This window comes from Athalia rosae, chromosome 4 (genome assembly GCF_917208135.1).
Source record: "Athalia rosae chromosome 4, iyAthRosa1.1, whole genome shotgun sequence".
Lineage (NCBI taxonomy): Eukaryota > Metazoa > Arthropoda > Insecta > Hymenoptera > Athaliidae > Athalia > Athalia rosae.
This window is the reverse complement of record NC_064029.1, coordinates 4,650,644-4,673,705: the sequence shown is the minus strand read 5'-3', so window position 1 is coordinate 4,673,705 and position 23,062 is coordinate 4,650,644. Positions and strand designations below refer to the sequence as shown.

Sequence of the window (23,062 nt, the reverse complement as noted above, 5' to 3'; positions counted from 1 at the left end):
AATTATTTGTTTTCGATGAACTTGATCTCTGACCAATCATTGTTACTTCGCAGGCTGCCTATGTGGTGCACATATTCCCATCGTGTGATTTTGCTAATGACAGTCTCGCTCGCATTGCACCAGATTTGTTACACCGAGTTGCAGAGATTGCCCACCTACTGATTGTGATTGCAACTGTTTGAGACCTGTTGGCTGGTTGGCTTTCACTACTACCGCATACTTCCTTACTTGGCTGGATGTTTCAAAGATGGCATGAAGCCTTGGAACGTCCTTCATGTATAGGATCAGACCGATGTTGAATAAAAATGACTCAGTTGCACCATTGACAATCAAATGCAGAACTGGCTGACTGCCAGATCTACGTAAGATTGTAGGCCTAGTGGGGGAGGAGGTTTATGGGGGAGGCTAGCATGGTGATGAAATCTATGCATCCCTCCCCTCTTGGTATTACGGACTAAGCTCTAATAAGCTCGGTTATTAATTACTGACAGTTTGTGGGGGCGACCGACGTCACTCTTGGTCTCCCCGACAAGTGAGTTAGGCTAACCCTTCCCTCCAAAGAGTCTTAAATACCGCCCTGATGTAAACACATACTATACTCACTTCTCCAGACAAAGTTATATACCAACCTATATGGATAGTACACAGCTAACTAATAGAAATAATCTATCTATACACAAGCTACTTTGTAAGCTTAGAGATAAAATATTATAAATTAAGTGAGCCAGCGAGGGCATAACTACTGTGATTTTAATTATTTAACGATATCTGCATAAAAATATAAAGGCCCTTCTTGGTCCGCAATATGTGATGTGTTTTTGTATAATATTGCTCTATATAAATACCTATGTATTATATTATGATAATAATAATTACTGCTGCTGCTGCTGCTACTGCTGCCGCTGCCGCTGTTGCTGCTGCTGTCGGAGTGGAAAGGAAAAAAAAATACTAAAGTTAGACTTCTAGACAAATGTTATTAAGATCTACCTAAGTAGAGATATCCCTAGTGTATTATATTCCCCCAACAGGATGTAACATATTATTATGCCTAGCGTTATGTACATTATAAAAATTTGTAATATTAATTATTAATTAATAATTATTACTACTATTATTATAAAATATTATCATTATGATTATTATTATCATTATTTTCATTATTATCATTATTATTTTTATTATTAGCATTACTATGAATATAAAACTTAATATACGGGCTAGTTAGATTGTACCATCCCACAAGCTAAGGGGCTTAAAGAATATCATACCACTGTCGAGTATGATCGATCTCATTCATCATTGACGCTGCCCCGTAGGCACCCTGTCCCACATCTACCACCCTGCAATGCTCAAGTGCAAACTCATCAAGTGTTGCGTAATAGGCTCTTTAGGATTGTGTCCAAGATGATAATGCGCTTACATGTATAGACCAGAAATTACATTATATTATATTACACAAGGCCCTAAAAATAAAAATACAATAAGTAATTATCTATTTACTATATTACGCTGCTGTGCATAGAGCGTACACCTGTAGGGTAAACAATGTAAAAATTGCAGGGATGAACGGGAAACATGATCATTTATCAATCACAAGAGTTCATACTGATTATGGGGAATATCTTTTTATCATTCGTTGATGTCAATATTTCGATCAATTGGTTTACCAGATGAAGAATAACAGCATCTTCGTATGGTATACCAATTGCAACATAATTTGACACATCATCTAATCGTGTTTTTTATTTCATTTGGGAATGATATTGTGCTGAAAATTTGATTGCAAAATATGATTTTCAATTAGAGTGATTAAAAACAAATTGAAAATTAAAACAGTTTTATTGCTCCGTTAAATATGAATTTCACTGGAAAATAAAATTCCTTAACTTCATGATTCTGGCACAGAATTATTTTTAAATTACATTGACAAGACGAATGCTAAGGATCAGTCTATTGTGATTGAGAATTACAATTTGAATTGTTGCATGATTGATGAAAATTTATTGCTACGTGATACATTGCATTCCGAGTAAAGAAAATGAAATAATGCTTTTTATTTCCGCGATGGTCTGTGAAAACATGACTTTCTTTCGTCGATTGAATTTAACCAGAACAATTTTGCAGCTCGTTCATCCCTTACAAAATAGAGCTGAGTTAAGGCAGCGCAGATACTTGTGGAAAGTGTGCGTGTACAGTGAAAAAGATGCGTTGTGCATATGTACAGTGTAGAAGTAGAATTGAGCGAACGGGAAAAATGAGAGAAACTTATATTACGCATGTGAATAAAAATCGGGGTGTTTATGGCGCACACATTGCGTAATATTTAGTTTATGTTTAATTGAAGAGGAATGGTGGTTTTTGTGTTTACATGTGATTGTTTAGGTACAAACAAAACCGCAGTGTGTGCGCTTGCTACACCTCTTCTACCTTGTAAAATATCTGTGAATATTATCATTTAATTTCTTCCTATTGTAAGCTATCATACTGGTATACAAGAGTTTATGTTAATCATGTAAGAAGAATGTACAGATATCACATTTTTTGTTTTGTGTTTTACTGTAGTTATTGATAATTATATGGATATTAACTATAATAATAACTATGATAAAAAAAATGTATCATCGCGTTATCTATTGTCTGAACATCGGTGTTTTTTTTAAGTTTCCCTTTGATGTGCTATTTGTAATTTTTACAAATTTTCTTGTTAACCGCTGATTGAAGATCTTCAGTCAACTTTGTAATTGACGCGGGGTTTCGTTTCAGCAAAAAGTGACTCACGGTGAATTACAGAAGCTTGGTCGGTTCTCGTACACGTCATCTCCGGCCTAATATCCGGATGTCACTGTTACCATTGGCCAAATGGAAGTCATATGGACAAACCAAGCATCGATGTCACGGAGTGAACATTCATAAACATATTTATCATCATGCACGTTCAGGTTGATGTAAGTTGAACTGTAGTAAATGAAAATGGCTAATTGTCACTTTTGTTGGTGTAACAGGTGAGGTGCTAATTGTAATCATCAATAAGATTCTACCTAGGTATAGAATTTCGAAGGAATGGTTTCATCGATAGTGGTGTTGTGTTGGGAGAGGAAAGGAGTGCTGTGCCATGGTTGAAGTATAATGGAATAGTCTTACATGGCCCAACTACGATAAGTGGAACAACATCGGTGGATTATTCAGTGTTTTTTGTTACGTTATAATAATTAAACAAGCTTATGTGATAGTGACGGTTTTCCCAGGATCTAGCAAGACTCATGTGTTCTTTCCACGACTTCCAGAAAGATGTTATCGTCGCATTGCAGTCCGAAATGACAGATAAAGTATAAGCTTGGACACATCATCAAAATGTAGACTAGTCCGGCTTATGACCATTCAAAAAACATACGGTTTTCCTTTCATTATTATAAGATTAAATTGCATTTGAAACAGCAATTGTTATATTCTACAAAGCTTTGCAAAATCATTCTGTATCTGTATCCCAAGACCATCAACTCCTGTACCACTAACCTTTCTGTATCTCAAAGCAAAACCAGTAAAAGCCTTACAGATAAGTTTGTTAAATATTTGCCAAATAGGTAGTTGCTACATCTGTCAAGTAGTTTCATTGTAACACTATGCACAGTATTCATTATAGTAGGAACTGTTTGGAAAGTTCAGAATACTGTATATCTCTGTATCTCTAAAATACTTCCTACATCTTGTATTGAAGAGATACTAACAAGCTCTATGATTTTCAGGCAGCATCCAGTATTTGTCCCTTCAGCAGTACGCACATGTTAAGATTTCATCTATAACCAGACAACATGGCTTCTGGTACATCTTCGCTAGACAGCGCCGGGAGCAGCGGTAAGATTCTCTTTGCCAGATCAAATTTTTATTAGAGACCGATTATCTTTGCTTGCATCGGAAACATGCCATGTGAAACTAGTGAATCGATTGATATTGGTATCAGTACTTGTCAGCTATATAATTCTTGATTATTATACATTTGTGTTCTTTTGCAATGTTCCATTGATCATATGCTAGTTAAGAAAGCATGAACAGTAAAGCCAGAAGCGTAACAGACCCGACTCATCATTGGTGAAAGCTGTGAAAAACTACATACCTTGCGATCACTACCGTGTCAACTAGCTCTTTTCTCTAGCCTTGCCCATTGTGATAAAATTGTTAAATTCATTGGTAAATCGGTTGTTCATGTACTTCGTAGACCAGATGATGCTGTAATCAATTGAAATTGACAAGTATATTTGATATAGTCTCCCAGTGTTCATATAAAATAATCAACGTATGTATTCATATGTATATTCAGCTACTAAAAGAAGTACACAATTACTTTCCACTGGCACGTGATAATCAACATGAGAACGCATAATCCAACTTGTCAGTTATACTGTCAAATGTAAAATAATTTTTTTTTCTCTGTTCTATAGATGGAGCACTTAACATAGGTAAGCAATATCATTGCAAGAAATTCATAAAAAATGCATTTGTGAATGATTATTGTTCAAACAAGTTAAAAGCGTGTTTAGTCTAGAAATAGAAAGTCATAATATGTTACTGCACACTCATGAATGGTTAATGAAAAAAAGAATTCTAATTCCAAAAATGATAGTTCTTAGCATAATTCCGGTTGGCTAATTTTTCGTGATTAGCAATTCATTGAAGCTGTTTCTTTCCTTTGGCCTGTATATGTTTGTCATTGTATGTTTGATTATATTGTTTTTGCTATATTGTGGTGTGTGCTCTTGGGATTGCGTTTCGTGCGGGGTGCAGAAAGGGATAGTGGAGGCTACGGCAGTGTTGGGAGTCCTGTCGGTGGGTCCGAGTGTCGTAGTGATTATGATGGCTTGCAGGCCCAATGTGATCCAGCTATGCATCAACTTCAGCTGCTTAGGCATAAGCACTCCGATACCATTCGACGGTTTGTTTTATTTTGTTTTGTTTGCTTTCTCATTTTCATTCTTCTCATAGCTAACTAGCTTATGATTGATTAGGTAGTGGTGATCATGCTTTTTTTTATAGCAATGAACTGTATCCACAAAATGAATGATGAAGGGTGATTTTCTTTTATTGTTGGAATTGCTCCTGAATAATTATTTTATTAACCACTGAAAAATTCAGCTCCGTGGTTAATCGAAGACCATCACTGTCATTAATCTCTATTTGCCATTCTCTCAATCAGGATTATTTGTTGAAGTATGAAGGCATTTTCTGTCGTAGTAATCAAGCATTGGATTTTACAGCTGTGAGCATACTATGAAAGAATTGGAATACTATCGAGGACAACATAGGGCAGCCATGAATCAGCTAGAGGCAACAGCCCAAGAAAGTTCCACCCTGAGAGGAAAATATAGTGACATGGTCAATGATAAGCAGCGACTGGATCGCGAGGTTCAAGCTTTACAGAAAGAAGTATCTGAGTTACGATGCCAAAATCAGGAAGTTTTAGTGACAGATGCAACCAATACTGATGCTATGAACCAGCATTACTTATCAGCACTCAGAAAATATGAGGCAATCAAAGATGAATATGACTCTCTGAGGAAGAGGTATGATGATCTCATATCATCACACTCATCAGCAGTGAACAAGGTAAGAGCTTTATGTCTATGTAGGTATAACAGCAGCCGCTAATATGCGGAAGTAATTATAATCTCGTAATTTAATTCTTTTAAAAGTTGGAATTGGCACAAGAAGGAGCTGCCAGGCTGAAAAAGCAGTGTGAAGAAATAGCTCAGGAGCGGATTAGTGCAGTGCGAGAGCGTAACGGATTAAAACAGCAGTGCACGGCTGCTATCAGGCAGTGGGATATTGCTCTACGGGAAAGGAATGAATACAGAGAAGCTCTCGCCAAAGTTCAACAGCAACACGAGGAAGCAGTTAAAGAAATCAATCAGGCTATGGTTGTTCGTATGAAGGCTAGCAAGGATATGAAGCGATTAACGGAAGAAAGAAATGCCGCCTTACAGGAATACAGCCTCATCATGGGTGAAAGAGACACTGTTCATAAAGAAATGGAAAAACTTGGGGATGACCTGACCCAAGCCTACAACAAAATAACACACTTGGAAAACCAGAATAAGCAGTTTGTTGAAGAAGTAAGTCTGCTTATTCATTTATAAATTGTTTAGGTATTTGGCACCCCTCCGAGTCTCCATGAGGCATTCATGGAATGTAAGCCATTAAACTGTGATGTTTGTTTGGCATTGGTCCAATGTTTCAATATTTTTAGTGTTTCATTCACGGCAAGATTTCGATTTGGAGATTATTGATCAAAATTATTAGATGATCATTCAATTGCCAATTATGAAGGTATATTATGTTGATAGATTTGTCAGATTCTTATTATCCATTCATGGATGTTGTATGTTTGATTTCAGAAAAAGACGCTTTCCTACCAAATAGAGACTCTGAGGAGGGAAATATCATCCGCCTTGCATGATCGTGATGAGGCTCTCAAAGAGTGCAACGATCTCCGTCAGAAATTTGGCGATTATTCGGAAGGTTCCAGCAGAGATTACAAACATCGATTGGAACCGCACTCCTATAACTGTGAGCGAGACAATGCGAATAAAGAAGCAGAACGTGAAACGAGTACTCGTGATTATGCAAAACGGGAAAAGGAAAGAATGGATAATTTGGATCAAGCAAACCTTGAGCTGGACAAGCTACGAAAGTCTGTTGATACTCTACAAGCTGAACTTGAAGAGGCTATTCAAGAAGCTGAGGTTTCTAAGCGCCGAAGAGACTGGGCTTTTAGCGAAAGAGATAAAATTGTTTTAGAGAGAGAAAGTATTAGAACTTTGTGCGACAGATTACGAAAAGAGAGAGATCGTGCTGTTTCAGAACTCGCCAGTGCATTACGGGATTCAGATGATATAAAAAAGCAACGAAATGAAGCCTCAAAGGAATTGAAAGACCTGAAAGTGAAAATTGAATCTGGTGATCATGCATTGAGGTCTAATCAGTTTGGTCAAAGTCATAGTCACAGTCATGATTCAGCTATTGATGCAGAGTTGACGGAATGGGAAACGCTCACAGTTCATCTGGACTTAACAAGGTTGTGCCTGGAATCTGATCGAGAACTGGGATTTGTGTTAGTCGGTGGTAGGGATGATCCTCAATATCCAAATGACGGAGGGATCTATGTTGCCCAAGTAACCCAAGGAAGTGTTGCTGATGGTAAACTGAGAGTTAATGATTGCATAATAAGGGTTAATAATGTGGATTGTACGTCAGTCTCAACTCGAATGGTACTTGAGACATTAAGAACTAGTAGTGTTAGTCCGGCAACTTTAACTATTAGACGTCGTCGATTAGGAAGACGTTCGCTGCGCACTACTCAACTTCCTGTGGGTTCAGTCCCTCATGGGATTGCCCTTGAACTTGGAGTTTACATATCAAAGATCTCTCCTGGTAGTCTTGCTGCAAAAGAAGGAAATTTAGCAGTTGGGGACCGAGTGCTGAATGTAAGGATTATTAAAAATTAATATTCTGATTTTAGATCGACCTCTGAGCTTGATAACAATTGACTAAATGATATTGTCTTTTCCAGATCAACAGTAAACCAATGGACAGGTTGAATTCTGCTCATGAAGCAATGGCGATTCTTAATGACAATTCTACAGATGTGCTGACAATCACGACACTGAAAGGGATACCACTACCTCCAAGCCCCAGTAAATCTATGTCTGCTGATAATAATTTCAGCTCTGAGAAACACAAAATGGTAAATAGCTGTTCACAAACCGAACAGGAAAGGTTGATGCTTAAAACTACTTCCGAAGACTATGATAGACGATATGTGACATCCAATTTTGGGGACAGAAGTGTTTATAAAGTGTCTAAATCAGCGAGTGCCGACAAACCAAGTGGTATTAGTAACGCCTGGGATAATATCAGAGAGAAAATTGATATTGTTCGAGGGCGGAGACATAGTAAAGATAGGGAAGATAAAAAGAAGAGACATAGCAATTCTAGTCCAAATACTTTCGAACAGGAGCAAGATGCAATAGCAGAACTTGATTCTGTGATAGAGAGCTATCATCAGAAAGCCAACAATGGTGTCCTAAAGAGAAGTAAGAGAAGACCAGAAAAAGTGGAAAAAAATGGCGGTACTTGGCCAAAAGCGAGAGGTGGTCCACAAATACAGAACGGTACCGGTACCATTTTGCATCCGCGAAAAACCAAAGAAAGGCTTCCTTTGAGCGTACTTTTAAACCATCCTCCAAAATATGAGAGCTACAATTATAATCGTAATTCAAACCCCATTCCTGTAGCTACTTTTTCAAATGTTAGCAACAGGCATACAGTCTACAAGGCAGTTGAAAGTCCATTGCCTAATTTTAGTAAATCTGGAAAACTGTTCAACCAAAAATCGTTTTCTCCCGCTGTACAGTTCAAAGATATCCAGATCGACAAAAAGTCTGTAAACGAATTTGAGGTGAATGAAAATCGATTGAGTGCAGCTCTTGCTCCGTCTGAAACAAGTATTGACTTCTCTGTGAAGTCATGCAACATTGGAAAAGAATTGGATTATTATACTAAGAAAAAGGCTCAAAAATATCTTAGCAACGATAACCAGATAGATTCTATGCAACATAATAGAGTACATTCGCAACTGTACAGTATGGGTTCCGCGACAACCGGGCCCAGACAACTAGCTGGTAATTTTTCTTTTCCTCCTTACACTCATTCGCATTCTCATCCTCACCAGCAAAATTCCTTACCATCCAGATATCCGTCCCCTCCTTCCTTGCCCTCGGCGCAATCTGGAGAATCCATTGGGCTTCCAGATCCGAGGTCATACTGTTTTGAGCCACCTTACAGTCCTGCTACGCAACCGGGGTTTGGTCACTTGCACACTCCATCTATGGATCTACATTATCACAAGCCTCCTCCTCACCCCATGCCCACTACTTTTGACGTACCTGCGTACACCCATGGCTATGAGGGAGGAACATTCCCTAGAAAGAAAGAAAATCAACGCTTTCGCATTCCATCCAACCCCAGTGTCACCTCTAAAAGTAGCGTTGGAAAACTTTCAACTGGGAGTATAGAACGAACTTCAGACAGAGGTAGCCCAATGCCTACGTTTCATGTTGAAGTCTTAAGTCCAGGAACTGGAACAGCTAGAAGAGATAATAAGAGGGCCAGCATGCCAGAATATTGCTATTCACAACCTAGGCCGGCACCGGGGGAGTTGAGACGTGTACACATTGACAAGTCTGTTGAGCCACTGGGTATTCAAATCTCCTGCCTTGAAAGCGGTGGCGTATTTGTGTCAACTGTTAGCGAGCATAGTTTAGCTTCCCAAGTCGGCTTACAAATTGGAGATCAGTTACTTGAAGTCTGTGGCATTAACATGAGAAGTGCTACTTATCAGCTAGCAGCAAACGTATTGCGCCAGTGTGGCAATTCCATTACTATGCTGGTGCAATATAGTCCAGATAGTAAGTAGAGTTGATCAATTCTACTATCAAATTGCCAATCAAGTCCATCAGATGGAATATTTGATGAATATATATTTCAATTTCTCAGAATACAACGAATTGGAAGGCTCAGCATCTTCAAGTTCTTCCGAAGCTGGAGCAGAAGGAGGGAGTAGGAGTGGCTCCCCAACACCTTGTAATAGTCCAGAAGCTCCACGGAAGGTAGCTCAAAGTTTAGATTCATCTGAACCCGAGCGAGATGCATCATCTTTGAATGTCATGAGAGGGGATAGAGAAGCTAGGAATTCAGCGTCGCTAGACATCAGAAGTACCCAGGACAGAGATCGAGATATTCGAAATTCGGCTTCCCTGGATATTAACGTAAGAAATCCAGAACTTCGAAATTCTACTGCGTTAGATCTAAGAAACAGTACGGCATTAGATAGTATTAGAAATTCTGCCACCATGGAGACTTTGCGGAGTGGAAATAATACTCTCACCCGCGCGCAAATAAATCAAGCAGTAACAACTCTACAACGCCAAAATGCTACTGTGAGAAGTCCAACACAGGATGAACAAAGCAGAAAAAGTCCTCCTCCTTCAGAGCCGAGATATCTTTTTATAGAAACTCGTAAATGTTCAAATCTTGGTATCTCACTTGTTGGAGGAAATGGTGTTGGCATTTTCGTTCACTCTGTACAACCAGGATGTTTGGCGGAAGGTGCTGGATTGCGAACTGGTGATCGTATTCTTGAATATAATGGAGCTGACTTAAGACAAGCTACAGCTGAACAAGCTGCACTTGAACTTGCAAGACCAGCAGACAAAGTTACTTTGATAGCGCAACATCTACCTGATCGTTACAACGAAGTTAAGGATAAGCCTGGAGACAGTTTTTATATTCGAGCAATGTTTGATCGAGTAGGAGAACTTGGAGATAGCCTGCAATTGAGATTTAACAAAGATGACGTGTTATATGTTGATAATACCATGTTCAATGGTACACCAGGCCATTGGAGAGCTTGGCTAGTTGATCAGGCAGGAAGACGCCAGCAGTGTGGTATAATTCCAAGTAAGTTCAAGTAAGTATCAGACGACAGGGTTTCTTTCATTTATTCGAATTTTCCTGTGTTCTTGGAATCTAGAGGGAAATTGGAAATTGATAAAACAACATGAATAATAACTCTGGTAACTTCTAGGGTCGAAGAGGAGCTATTATTGAGACGGTCCTTGGGCGATTTGGAAACTGATGCTGGTAGGCGAGGGACAACAAGCGCTAGGAGAAGCTTTTTTCGACGAAAGAAGCATCAACGATCATCCAGTCGAGACAGTAAAGAATTGTCTCAACTAACTGGGGTAAACCTTGGCTGGTACAGTGATAGTGGTACTCTCAATGAAGAAAACTTACCAGCCAGCTACCAGCGTGTTGAACGTCTTGATTGTACGTACACCTTCTGTACTCTTTTGTACATTAATTATTTGATTAGACAGTATGAAACCATTTTTATCATGGATCTTCAAACAGATCCAGCGTTGAGGCCAGTACTCATCATTGGTCCACTAAGTGAATGCGTGGCAACAAAACTTCTCCAGGAATTTCCACGAGAATTTATTAGATGTCTGCCAGAAGCAATGCATTGTTCCCAGGCTACTTTGGAGCAGGGCTTGCGTGATACTCTTTATATCGACTATAGGAAGAAAGGCAGCTACTTCGAATGTACAACTGTACAGGCGGTTAAAGAAATATGTGAAAAGGTACAATGAATATCTGAAGTTTCACAAAAGTAGTTTCTCGTTTATTCGTAGAATTGCGAATTTAAATGTATGATATCTTTTTTTACAGAATTCGCATTGTGTTTTGGATATATCTATTGCTTCTATCGAACGTTTACATAGACATCAAATATACCCAATAGTTTTGCTAATCAAGTTTAAAAGCACAAAGCAGATAAAAGAAGTAAAAGATTCCAGATATCCAAGCGATAAAGTCAGTGCAAAGGCAGCTAAAGAGATGTATGAACATGCTCTAAAATTGGAGGCAGAGTATAAGCATTATATTTCCGGTAAGTCTATGAACTGGATAGTTTAATATCGTAATAAATCAATTGAATAAAAAATCTTATTTCCGTTCATAAACTCCACTTTCTATTAATTACAGCTGTGATACCAGCTGGAGTGAACGTGGCATACATATGTACACAAGTAAAGGCGGCAGTAGATGACGAGCAAAGCAAAGCCCTGTGGGTTGCCCGCGGAGCGCCCTGACACCAGCGCGGGGGCCCTCGTAAACCACAGTGGAAGTCGATCTAGTTCCACAGAGAAGGGGTCCTCATAAAACGTATGCATTCACTTTTATTGGCATATTATTATTAATTTTTATCGAACCTGATCGACGTAACCGAAGTTATACAGAACAGACATCAATTGAATCAGCAATTTGATTGCGATGTGTTAATGGTACCTTCATCTCTATTACTTTACTCACAAAGTAAAGTTTCCACGAGATAACAAACATATTTTTTTGGTATTTATTTAGAGTTTCGCGACTGAAATAAGAATAGGCTTTCAAATTATCATTTCAATGACTCATCAATTCTACGATTCAAATCAACTTCAGTTAATTGTAGAATGTGAAACGTTTACCAGACATTTTGCCATTGGTACGTGTATTGTTTCTATATTTACAAGAGACATACAGTGGTGATTTTGACTGCGAATTTGACATTCTCCATCTATTTATATGTTCACTTGAGGATTTGATAGCGTCGGAGAACCGGTACTCCCATTTTTAATCTCAAGTATTACATAATGGGAATAGTAAATCGCATCGATACAATGAGGGTCATTGACCGTCAATAATTACAGGAAAAAAACCCGTTTTATATCGGATTAGTTACATTGTTTTACGGTATTTGGTTGTATAACAAGCAAAACTGTGATAAAATTCTACTTCTGATTTTGGCTAATGATCGCTAAGCATCATTCTCAAGATTAGATACGATTATTGCCTTAATGTATTGTGCTGACAAGATTTGTCACCTTGTTGTTCGAATTTGGAAACCATTGAATTATACTGTTGGGTTGATTTAGAAAAAATGTGTCATCACATTTTAATAACTGATATTTATATATATATTTAACTAATGAGAATATAATGAAAAAAAGAAGGAAATTCACATGGACCATGTTGCTGTAATATTGAATGGCAGCAATTAATAAGCACAGGGATTAAGTAAATAAGCGTAGTGGCAATTAAGCAATGAAGAATTGGTAGCAATGAATCACCACGTACAAAGGATTTGAAGCAATAGAGAAGGAGGGATTAATATTCAATCAACAGTTCCTGATTCTAATTTGTAAATATGTAATGGGAAGATCAATATTGCTGAAGATAAGTAATGCCGTTCAACTCTTCATAGATATTTTTAGCAGATGCGGAAAAATGGAGAAAAATGGGTTTCACCAGTAGCATGATACAAGGCTGTAATGTGTACAGTTACACAATAAAGTTTGTGCTACATGCTGCGGGTTGAATGCATCTCGCTCGTGATACAAACTTTATTGCTTGATATTTGAAATTGAAATAGTTCAAGATATTTCGCCGTTCATGCCCAACTGCGATTGAACGATTTTAGCTAAATCTTTTATCTCGTATCTTGTGGTCCGTATCATTAGTCCAGTTATACTGGACGTTGCTCCATGTTCCAGCTGCAACTCTTTTTTTTGAAATTTGTATTATATTACGCTGAGAATAATACCGAGCTTATATGTTGATATTCACCACAATAAGATCTAAGTGGCTACAATCAAGCTTTAACCGTTAATTTATTTTTTATGCCGTCTTATGTTCTTAAGCCGTTAAGTTATTAGCTGTGGGGCTCCTTATGTCGCATGAATCGAAGATAAAATTTGTAAAAAAATGTGTCGTGTACTCTTCTATTTTTTTTTTCCTTTTCGTGAAAATTTAGTTTTCTAATCAGACAATATTTAGGCATAAGTTCACCCAGACCAAAAATTACAAGGATATAATAATTAATAAGGGTATTATTAATCATGTTCGCATTGGCAATCGACAACAATTTATGAAGTGATATTCAGTGGAGCGGCGATGCGGCTTCATTACAGCCCAATTGATCTTAAATCGTGAAATTAGGAAAAAAGAACAAATCACTGGCATATATGAGGTTTTGCATAAAACGTTTGTCTGTGTCTAACTGACTTGAATCTCGCGACTGTTCTTCCTGATTAAAATACCAACCATTTCGTTATCCATATATCAGGCTGCGAGACATTCGTTACTTAGTGCTTTTAGTTTTGCTATGCCACAGATACGTTGAACCTAAGCAAGTCTGATTTTATTGAAATAAGTAATTGTAAAGTTAGGCACTGACAGCTCAATAACAGTGATTATAAATAATATGATCACCGTGTTGCAGATACTGCAACAACAACATATCATCTTAACAATGTTTACCCATATATATCACGCATGTTTTGGGCAATCCATAGCTAATAATTATATATTTGCATATACAAATACTACAGTAGGTCCAGAATACATGTCTATACATTGAAATAGAGTAAACACTAATAAGCCCAATAAATTAATATATCGATCACATAGGTAGTCGCAATTTGCACTGACAATAGAGGACTGGTATTCATTAAAGCATTGATGGTGATATATTGTAGCTAAAGGGGCTAAGGGCGTTGACTTTATCGTAGGAATATCAAACTGATTAGATTGTCTTTGAATTCTTGCCACTTGAGTCACGCCTGGTCTTTGGTAGTACGTCTATTTTTACGGCTTCACATCTATGTATTGTTTAACTATTTTGTAGAGACTTTTCTTTCTTCTTAATATTTCTTATGTTTGGCACGCTGTCAGTAACTTCAGCTGATTAATAATAATCCGTCTTTGATGTTAGGTCCTGGTTTTCAAACTCCTTTCTAACTAGCACTCTGACCAGCACCAATAAGTAATCTGTTGTAAGAATTTGCAATCATCCCTTTTTCTTTCGGTGAATCATGATTGATTTCTTCTTTGGTATTCCCAGTATTGCCTTTCATCTTGGTATCGTCACTATCTTCCTCTTCAGATAATTTTATCATCCACCTGCTATTGTCTGGTTCTCAAGTCTAATGCAATTTCAGTGTTCCCTCTGCGTTTTGGTCTCTGGCACCATGCAGCTAATGTTATTTTTCTCAAGCTAATTAAGGACCGACAACTCTGTAAGTTTTGTCTGGCTAATTATTGATTTGATTATATAACAAGACAAAATAGTAAGAATAATTTTTTCAAAGCAATAATCTGCTCCATAAATCGGGTGAAAGATGAATATTTTTCGTATAATAATGTCATTGAATATATGAAACAAAGCCAATAAATCTGCAATATATTTCAACAATGAAAAAAAAAAAATAGGTGCTCAAGTAACGCACTCTTTAGAGTAGCACGATCTTTGTAATATTTCACAAAGAAAGCTAACGCTGTTCATCAGCCACTACCGTTTTTGTGTTCCTATGATGTGCTCTTGTTGTAATCTGTATACATGATATCCATAACATTCAACTAGGCTGTCTCGGTGCATTCATAATAAATGATGTTACCTGAAATTTGAGTAACGTATTTGCGAAGGGATAATAATTCATGGATTTACAATTTTTACTGCGATGCGTTTTAATATGAATTAATATTACTATATTATACCACACTATATGCTAAGACACTATGAGAGTATTTGAGATGAATTTTTCGAAGTTTTTTCCTGCAATGGTTTTGATACCAAATGTTTTTAGCACGTATTTATAAATATTTATATTTATACACAGCTTCTTTATATAATATATATTTGACATTGATTCATATACAGTAATCTTAGGTAGTATTGTTGAAAAAGGAGGTTGTTTTAAGCAATTTCTGCTCTAAGTGGATGCCCAATAATAGTATTAACGTTCAACGTTTATCATTGTTTCATTTCTTTTCTTCTATAGAACAGCATTTATATTGTGCGTATATAACGTGTTCAAAGTGTACGAGAATTACATGCAATTGTTGTTATAGAAAACGGATACTCACTGGCTAATGTTCCAGGATCAAAAGTGGTAAGAAAATTCAAAATTTTGAATTTTTCTCTTACTTTGTCTTTTATATTAGTGAAACTAATAACAAGAGCCATTAAAATAACATTACATTTTGAGACATGTAATCTATATTCACATCGATATTATAATATTCTTCAGAGATATTCAATATTTAGAATTTTATAGGATAATTTTTATGACGATAGGCAGCTTTAGTTTGTAATATCATTGTTATTATATTTTACCTACTAAGTTAAGGAATATGGTGTATATATATCATAATTTAAATAATAGTATTAAAACAATGAAATAACAAGAAATGGAAAATTATCATTCCAGTCACGAGCCTTGTCCAATATTGATATAATATTTTTTTTCTTCTTTTCTTTTTCCCCGATTATTCTAACGAATAACGGTTCCAATCATCAGAATATTTCTTGTCCATTTCATTTATATACTAATATTAATAAGTAGTAATAATATGTTATCCATAATGCGATTAAATATAACTTTGTTCCCAGACTTAGGATAAAACTATTAGTTATTTTTCCGCGGCTTTCAATGGCAATTTAGGGGATTATAAATAGTCGTGTGAAATGAATTCAGGTCATAATTGATTGATCATTATTCTAGTCGCAGAAAACCAGCAGAATGCCTATCATATCCACACATGATATAGAAAAATACGATCGTATGACAATACAAGTCATCAGTGGGAATTATTTTTATTGCAAATCATGGTAAAAAAAAACTAGGTAAATATAAATACGTATTATTCAACAAATTAATATTAATAATGATAATAATAATAATAATAATAATTACAACCAGATCGTATGCGATATATTGGGTTCGTCAGCTGTCGCAGCGTTGCAGTTACAATATTCATGGGAGATTTATTCGTAAGTGATCTATTTGTGACACTGCAATATTCTTGTCGTTGTATTTATAAATCAACGACAAATATCATACATAAAATTAAAAATATGAGTATTTCAGTAGATCCAATCTTGTTATCGCGAACATACTTTTAACTTGCGAACGCAGTCCTCTATGAGGCTGGAGGAAGTAACGAAGTCCGCATAGATAATGTACAGTTTTATCGTATTCAATTTTGAAACTCGCAAAGTAAATACCAAACTTGATTTGCTTCCCGTGATTATTCAGCTATCGCCGGATGTAGCAATAAATTATATGCCAGATCGTTCGCAATTGAAAATCTACCCTCCGTGTCTGTACCACTCAGAGGGGATTTGATCTGTTAGTTTGCGGCGTGGTTTTTGCGCTCGTGGTGATCGCGATGTAACACGAAATTCTACCGGTAAATCATAACATCGACAAACGCAGCAGCTCGGAAATTTAAACCAGTCACTGAAAATCCCACGACATTCGTTGTTTGGATCGTACGCCAACAGCCTGTGAAGTCTGTACTGCTGTTCGCATCTGCATCCATCTCTGCAGTACATCTGTTTGTTTTCATTTCTGACAAACGGAATTCGATTGATTTTTATTATCAAATAATCATTACCGATTCACAATTAATATGTTGAATATTTTACTCACGTGCATTTCTCCCAATGAACGTACTGCTCGAATGGATAAAGATTCAGGAGGGCGAGCACTTCGCCGCGAGTATTGTTTGCCCAAAACGGTGCTACTACCTCCTCTTTTACGGGACACGCATTTCTACGAGGCGATATAAAATGAAAATCGTTATTTTTATATCTAGTAAGGGTGAACAGTAGTTGGCGGATAGAAATATAATGGGTACTTACACTCCCCTTAGTTTCAAAACATGTTGAGCCTGATCTTTTGCTGCGACGTCTTGAAATAGTTGACCCTCCATGTCAGTTGCGGCTGTCGCAGGCCTAACTTCTGGTGGTCTGTATTCTGGTCTAGGCCTAAAATGCTGCTCCGACGCAGCAAATACCTGGTCAACAATCGGGTTCACTTTTAAATTGTTTCTAGCTGGTTCATCTTGGACCAGTACATCGATACGATCGACGATTATCGTTGTTGGTAGGTCGGTCGTTACGCCGGTTTCAAATGTCGTACGATCGGTTGTAGACTCCACGATTTCAGGGAGGTCTGTAAGGTTTTCTAAATTCACCTCCAGCTTATCGAGCTGTCCTGGGATTTCGTTTATGCTCAGATTTTGTATATTCGCAATTTGTGCTAACGTTGTAACCGGAGTCGTAGTTCTTTCGGTACTTGTAGAGTTTTGACGGTCGCTAGGATTTTTCGTCGATTCCTCCGCGTCGTCGTTAACTGATAATTCTGTTGTAGGCCTGTTAGTAGTCGTTGTGGTTGACGTCTGCGTTGTCGTCGTAGTCGTCCTGGAACTGCTGGCAGGTCGGAATTGAGGTCTCGGGTAATCTCCCAGTTTCGGGAATTTACTGAATCTCCTTCTACCGCCAGAATCGTCAAAAGCTCTGCTCGTGAAGCTTCTGTCTTCGAAATCTTCCATATTTTCTTGATCGGTATCTTCGAACTTGAATTCATCTTCACGCTCGAAGTTTCTGTTCCAAACAAAGTGCAAACGAGCACGAATCAGAACACCCCTTTTGAAAAAAAAATATACTAACAGAATCGCGTATCAGGGAAAAACATTTCTACCTCGAATCTTCAACTTGTTCAAAAATTTCATCGTCTATATCAGGCTCACTGACGTCATTATTTTCAATCTCTGCTCTCAGAACGCTGATGTGTCTTTCATCCCCGTACATTCGTCTCATCAATCCTTGATTCTCCTGTACAAACCGACGCACCGCGTGCCTAAAGTAATTGAAAATCGGTGTGAATATCTCAAAATGTGATTGACACATAAAGGATTTACAAAACTCACCATGGATAAGTGCTTCCGGCAACGGTACACCAGTTTTGGCGTTTAAAATCGCAAGGAAGATTTTCAAAACGAGCCCTTGCCGCCCTAGAGTATGGCTTGCTGCAAGCCGAAGAAGCATCGTAGCCAAGGTTACTTGGACCGCCGCTTCCAAATCCTTGACATCCAATAACCAGGAGCTCAAGCACCTGTGAGAATGCCAAGTCAAGAATTTTGCCTTTTATTACAAGAAAATGTAATCGCGGATTTTGTTGCCACCCGAAATATTGTCAAATTGAATACCAACAAACACTGGGCCATACGTAATTTCCAATATTTGCATATTCATATTAATACCGGGGAATAAATACGGATGTGAAAGTTTCCAGGAACAAACTTTTGACGCGTCTATTTCCATAAGCCCGATTACTATCCCTATTATAGGAGGAGCCGAGTGAAAGTACGTTTAGGTAGTGCGTACATGCATGATCGGGATCTTGCGTACATTGACATTTTGAGAGGGGCTTTCAAATTTGCACAAACAACCATAAAATCGGGTGACCTACTTCCTGTATAATCGGTTGATCATTCGCGTCTGCTCGTCGCACAAGTTCAAGGTGAATCACGCATATGTAAGATCCTACACACGTGCAGCGATCGTTGGTGGTCAGTGGTCAGCCGGTGGGTCTGCAGAGAAATCGTACCGCCTTCCAAGTGCCCCGTTATGCTTTTAATTTGATAGATTAACCGTTAACAATTGGACCGATCGGTTCTCTTGATTCAGCTTTCGCGGTCGAACGGAACAAGGAACAGCCTATATCATAAGTCGTATTTGCCTAGACGAATTTAGTATGCCCTAAACTTCGAAAATTCATCGATAGAAATGGTTCTAATAATATTCAAAACGTAGTGATCGTCATTGTGTAGTGCAGTGGGTCGTCAATTACGTATACCTCGATGTATCTATGATACCCATATAAATGCGATACGCGCACCAATTTCAATTTCGAGGGCAATGGTATTATAACGGTGGACAAAACATCGTTAGACATTTTAACTACCGCCTGTTTACTCTGAACAATGAAACAATTTTTTTCAAATACTCATCACTCGATGGTATCGCTCTCATCGTCATGTTAGTCTCACAACAATATCGAAGTACACTTGAGGTCCATCTACCACGTGAGTTGACGACGCAAGTAGACTTCCTAATTTGCATACAATTAATGACATGCTATAGCTTTTAAATGTTTCACATGTGTGTGCACCATTATCGCAAGACAAGTGCAATTCATGCAGGACCGATTATCGGTAGGTGGTACCTTTCACATGCCTTTTGTACACCACCTCCTCCTCCTCTTTACATTGTTCAAGTTCCGATGGATCAACATTATAACGATGACGATACCATGACCTTTCGCAACCTTTAGTCCGACAATAAAATGACCTCAACCTTGCGTCGAACGAGCGACAACTTTCCGTAGGATTTGCGGGATGTAAAATGTTCTTAGAATTACTAATTATGAAAATGATCGTTCCATAGGTCTAAGTAATATCCGAGGCGGATGAGTACACGGATGAACTTAACACCTGGGTGATCTTTACCGTGTAACACCCGGACTTATTTCATTACTAAGGGATATTACACTCGTTTTCTCAATTGTTATTCGACCATTCTTACGAGGCCTAAGTGGCCTGCTGAAGCTCTTAAGAAGTCGAGCTCTGTACGGTGCTTGAAGTTTTTATGAGATAAAATAGACTGGTCTTATAACTTGGTCTGGGATTATCTGACACCAGATCGCCAAGTCTTAGTGATCGCATCTATTCTCATAACTAGATATTACAGCGTACTAAACGTTCAAAGGGTCAGTGGATTTGGTAAATATTTAATCCTTTTTAGTAGCGACAGTATCTGCGGAGGCCGATTAAGTTATGCCATCATCAAATGATATCATGTCACATAGTCGATCCTAATTTGGAGTGGAGTAAATCTTAGTCATTCGCAGTTGAGAAGCGGAGATTGTCAGAGTAATCCGATCATGAGACCGATTCGATTGAGTCGTAGATATAGGAACCTTACATGTCAATCATGGTAAAAACTACTCACCAAAAATATAAACAACATGACAATCCTCATAGCTAAAGTGTTTATTGGCAGGTGCAGGTTCACCTTAATCCAAAAATTTGGGTCACTGGTTCACTAAAATAGTGAACAGTACACTCGGGCAACGATCGAGCTTGTCAGTCAAACACTCTGCAGTGCAGCACTAACGAAACACGCACTTCAAAAAGACACGATATTAGCCATCCAAGTACGATGACTATGGGGTTGCTGGAGGTGTTGTTTGTGATGTGATCGTGGTACCCACCACAGACGACTACATGTCAGACATGTCAGACAGAAGCTCCTCTGCAGTCAAGGGGGCTCTCATTACTGGCTGTCACCGGTACCAGGGTACCCATGGTAGTTCGAAGGAAAAAGTGTACCCAGTTCGGTTGCAGAGTGAAACAGTAGATACGGCTGGTCGGCCGACTAGGGAGAGAGGTGCGACGACTACGAACGGCTTCAAGAGTAGGTCAACTTGGGGATACCGTTAGTGTGCTGCCACTGATGTGTGTCACGGTGTCCCTACCGAGAGTTTGAGCACGAAGCACTTACAAAAAACAGGCTTCTCACACCCAAATGGTCATAACTGCTTGCATTAAGACTCTCAACCGCGACACTCTGATTTTCCTGCTTCCAAAAATATCTCAATTACCTGTCCTCGTCATGTTACCTGGACCAAATCGCACCTCAGTATCTACACATTGTCCATTACCATGTCAGCTTCAGCCAGTTTAATTATTTGAAAAATCGCTATTCGCCCCCCTGAATTATTAGGATGCAGATACTAATTTTTTGAAACTTCTCCATAATCAGCTATACCGATTCAAATTGTGTATTTAACTTTTCATCATTGAACCACGTCCTTGAAAACTGTTATTCGTATTTAGGTATTATACATTTTACGTAACAAATGTATGGTTTAATTTACAGTGACCGGATTTGATCGGAGCATGAGACGTAATACTTACAATTAGAAATTTTCTATACATTGCTTACGTGATGGTTTGCGGTTCGAGATTTTGTATTGGTATCATAGATAGCTATACACTAGAATGGAGTGTAATGGATTTGGCGAATGGAATCTGTTTTGGAACAAACACGTGTATTTCTTACCGTTAGAAACTTGCATATAGAGCTGTTCAAACTAGATAAAATCACGCTTCGTTTGCGAATCCCTCCCACAATTATTTACCCGCGGTTGTTCAGTACCGCACGCCATTCACAAAGCGGGCAAACCGATCTGAGTTCATTCTAGTCTTCTATCTGATTCATTTCAAGTAATATTTTTCACAAGATATACACAGATAAACGTTTACCGTTTCAGACACTACCCATAGTATTCTCACAGTCATCCCGATGGACACCCAAGTCCAGAGGCATCGTTATCAAGATCACGCTTAATTAAATTTTACATTCTAAAATTTTTGCTACCAAAAATGCATTCTTTGGTATATTATACACATATTGGAAGACCTGTTGACCTGTTGAAATCCTACATAGACTCCACGACACGGTCAATGGAGGGGCCGCAGTCCCCACTTTCGTTTGAGGACATTGACTGCAGGCCATCAGCCTCGGCAGATCTTCGCCTGGTGAGCTCATATACTTGAAAAATTGGGTATACATGCATGTAGTATACATGTAGTTATGTATGCAAGAACATACATAACTGGTATGCAATTTTATGTAGAGATTTACTATCCCCAAGATAAACTAAAAATGAAAAATGAATCTATTTCATCCGGTTTTGAGTTGGCAACAAAATAGCCTGCACTGTATCCGTGAAGGATATGGCTTTTTAATGGGATATCGATGGCTCGGTAAATATACAGAGATGTACGTCCGGTCTGAGAGCTGGAAACTGGAATAGTTGCAGTGCATTATGCATCAGCACGTGTTGCCTAACTTGGATGGGTGTAGTTAGAGACGAAAGTCAAACCACAAACAACACTTTCACTGCGTAGGTGTTCAAGGAGAACGAGAGGGACATGTCTATCATTCATTCAGAAAATTAGAAGCCTGACTGTGAAGCAGGAAATGATACTGACTCTCAGTTGGGTTCAAGAAACGCTGGGGTGAAGGTAACGTGGAAAATGTATGTAGTTTCGACTCAAAGGACTCCTCCCAGCAGGTCAATGAACACCCTACTGTAATGTTTGACCGTACAGATGATTACTGCAGTCGCTCATTAATTAACTTATGCTGATTTTTGATCCAGTTGCCCTCTTTGTTTCATTCTGCTGGGATTACATTGCAAAAAAAGATTATTGGCAAATTTGAAATTGCCGGTATCATCAGAATACCAAGGACCTGCTCTTTTAAATTCAAAATATCTCAACGATCAATGGCTCGTGATGGTAAGCAATTCAATTCACAAGCTTCATTTTACCGCGCTGCGCCTAATTGCATGCAATTCAAGTAACGCCTCGCCGCCTATCAATGGATCGAACCCTCGATTAAAAGATTGATAAAATATGTCGATGGTGACGATGAAATTTGAAATTCAAAAAGCTACTTTACTCTCTATGGCGGAAAACTTAAAATTTCTTTGCGAATCAAGCTTAGAGAATACTCAAAACTTTCAATGGAGAATCGAATGTGCATAAGACCAAT

General features: G+C 38.1%; 3 protein-coding genes and 1 long non-coding RNA gene across 16 annotated transcripts in view; 2 read left to right on the top strand and 2 right to left on the bottom strand.

Annotated features, from left to right (window-relative positions):
* Positions 1 to 2,618, top strand: part of LOC105688934 (protein split ends) — a 78,171-nt gene extending 75,553 nt beyond the window's left edge. For all 10 annotated transcript variants that reach the window (XM_048654951.1, XM_048654945.1, XM_048654946.1 and 7 more), the window contains one exon: positions 54 to 2,618. In XM_048654951.1, coding sequence (XP_048510908.1) covers positions 54 to 182 — 129 coding nt within the window. In that variant the 3' untranslated portion in view covers positions 183 to 2,618. The remainder of the gene's footprint in view (positions 1 to 53) is intronic.
* On the bottom strand, positions 2,445 to 4,428 carry LOC125500796. Its single transcript, XR_007278269.1, has 2 exons — positions 4,112 to 4,428; positions 2,445 to 2,842 (listed from the first exon to the last, which is right to left on the bottom strand). It is a non-coding gene; the product is annotated as an uncharacterized LOC125500796 (long non-coding RNA).
* On the top strand, positions 2,829 to 15,841 carry LOC105688949 (disks large homolog 5). 4 transcript variants are annotated; one of them, XM_020854028.2, is made up of 13 exons: positions 2,829 to 2,945; positions 3,744 to 3,852; positions 4,437 to 4,454; positions 4,780 to 4,927; positions 5,250 to 5,598; positions 5,685 to 6,104; positions 6,387 to 7,475; positions 7,562 to 9,458; positions 9,547 to 10,519; positions 10,637 to 10,878; positions 10,963 to 11,192; positions 11,281 to 11,500; positions 11,596 to 15,841. In XM_020854028.2, the coding sequence occupies exons 2-13, from the start codon at positions 3,810 to 3,812 to the stop codon at positions 11,700 to 11,702; spliced, it is 5,736 nt and encodes a 1,911-aa protein (XP_020709687.1). In that variant the 5' UTR covers positions 2,829 to 2,945; positions 3,744 to 3,809; the 3' UTR covers positions 11,703 to 15,841. The 4 variants fall into 4 exon arrangements, with proteins under 4 accessions (XP_020709687.1, XP_012261038.1, XP_020709686.1 ...); XM_012405615.3 differs by having other exon boundaries at positions 2,829 to 3,002; XM_020854027.2 differs by having other exon boundaries at positions 2,829 to 3,326.
* On the bottom strand, positions 15,228 to 21,637 carry LOC105688929 (protein spaetzle 4). Its single transcript, XM_012405574.3, has 6 exons — positions 20,450 to 21,637; positions 18,367 to 18,551; positions 18,138 to 18,296; positions 17,297 to 18,040; positions 17,085 to 17,207; positions 15,228 to 17,003 (listed from the first exon to the last, which is right to left on the bottom strand). Exons 1-6 carry the CDS (start codon positions 20,477 to 20,479, stop codon positions 16,742 to 16,744), a joined length of 1,503 nt encoding a protein of 500 aa, XP_012260997.2. The 5' UTR covers positions 20,480 to 21,637; the 3' UTR covers positions 15,228 to 16,741.
* Between the last annotated feature and the right edge of the window lie 1,425 nt (positions 21,638 to 23,062).

Coding starts and splice junctions, on each gene's coding strand:
- LOC105688949 (XM_020854028.2), top strand. CDS start 3,810: ATGGCTTCTGGTACATCTTCGCTAGACAGCGCCGGGAGCAGCG. Junction 4,928..5,249: donor CACTCCGATACCATTCGACG/GTTTGTTTTATT, acceptor TGGATTTTACAG/CTGTGAGCATACTATGAAAG. Junction 10,879..10,962: donor GCGTGTTGAACGTCTTGATT/GTACGTACACCT, acceptor ATCTTCAAACAG/ATCCAGCGTTGAGGCCAGTA.
- LOC105688929 (XM_012405574.3), bottom strand. CDS start 20,479: ATGAGGATTGTCATGTTGTTTATATTTTTG. Junction 18,552..20,449: donor TCATGTTGTTTATATTTTTG/GTGAGTAGTTTT, acceptor GCATTCTCACAG/GTGCTTGAGCTCCTGGTTAT. Junction 17,208..17,296: donor GTTTTGAAACTAAGGGGAGT/GTAAGTACCCAT, acceptor ATCGCCTCGTAG/AAATGCGTGTCCCGTAAAAG.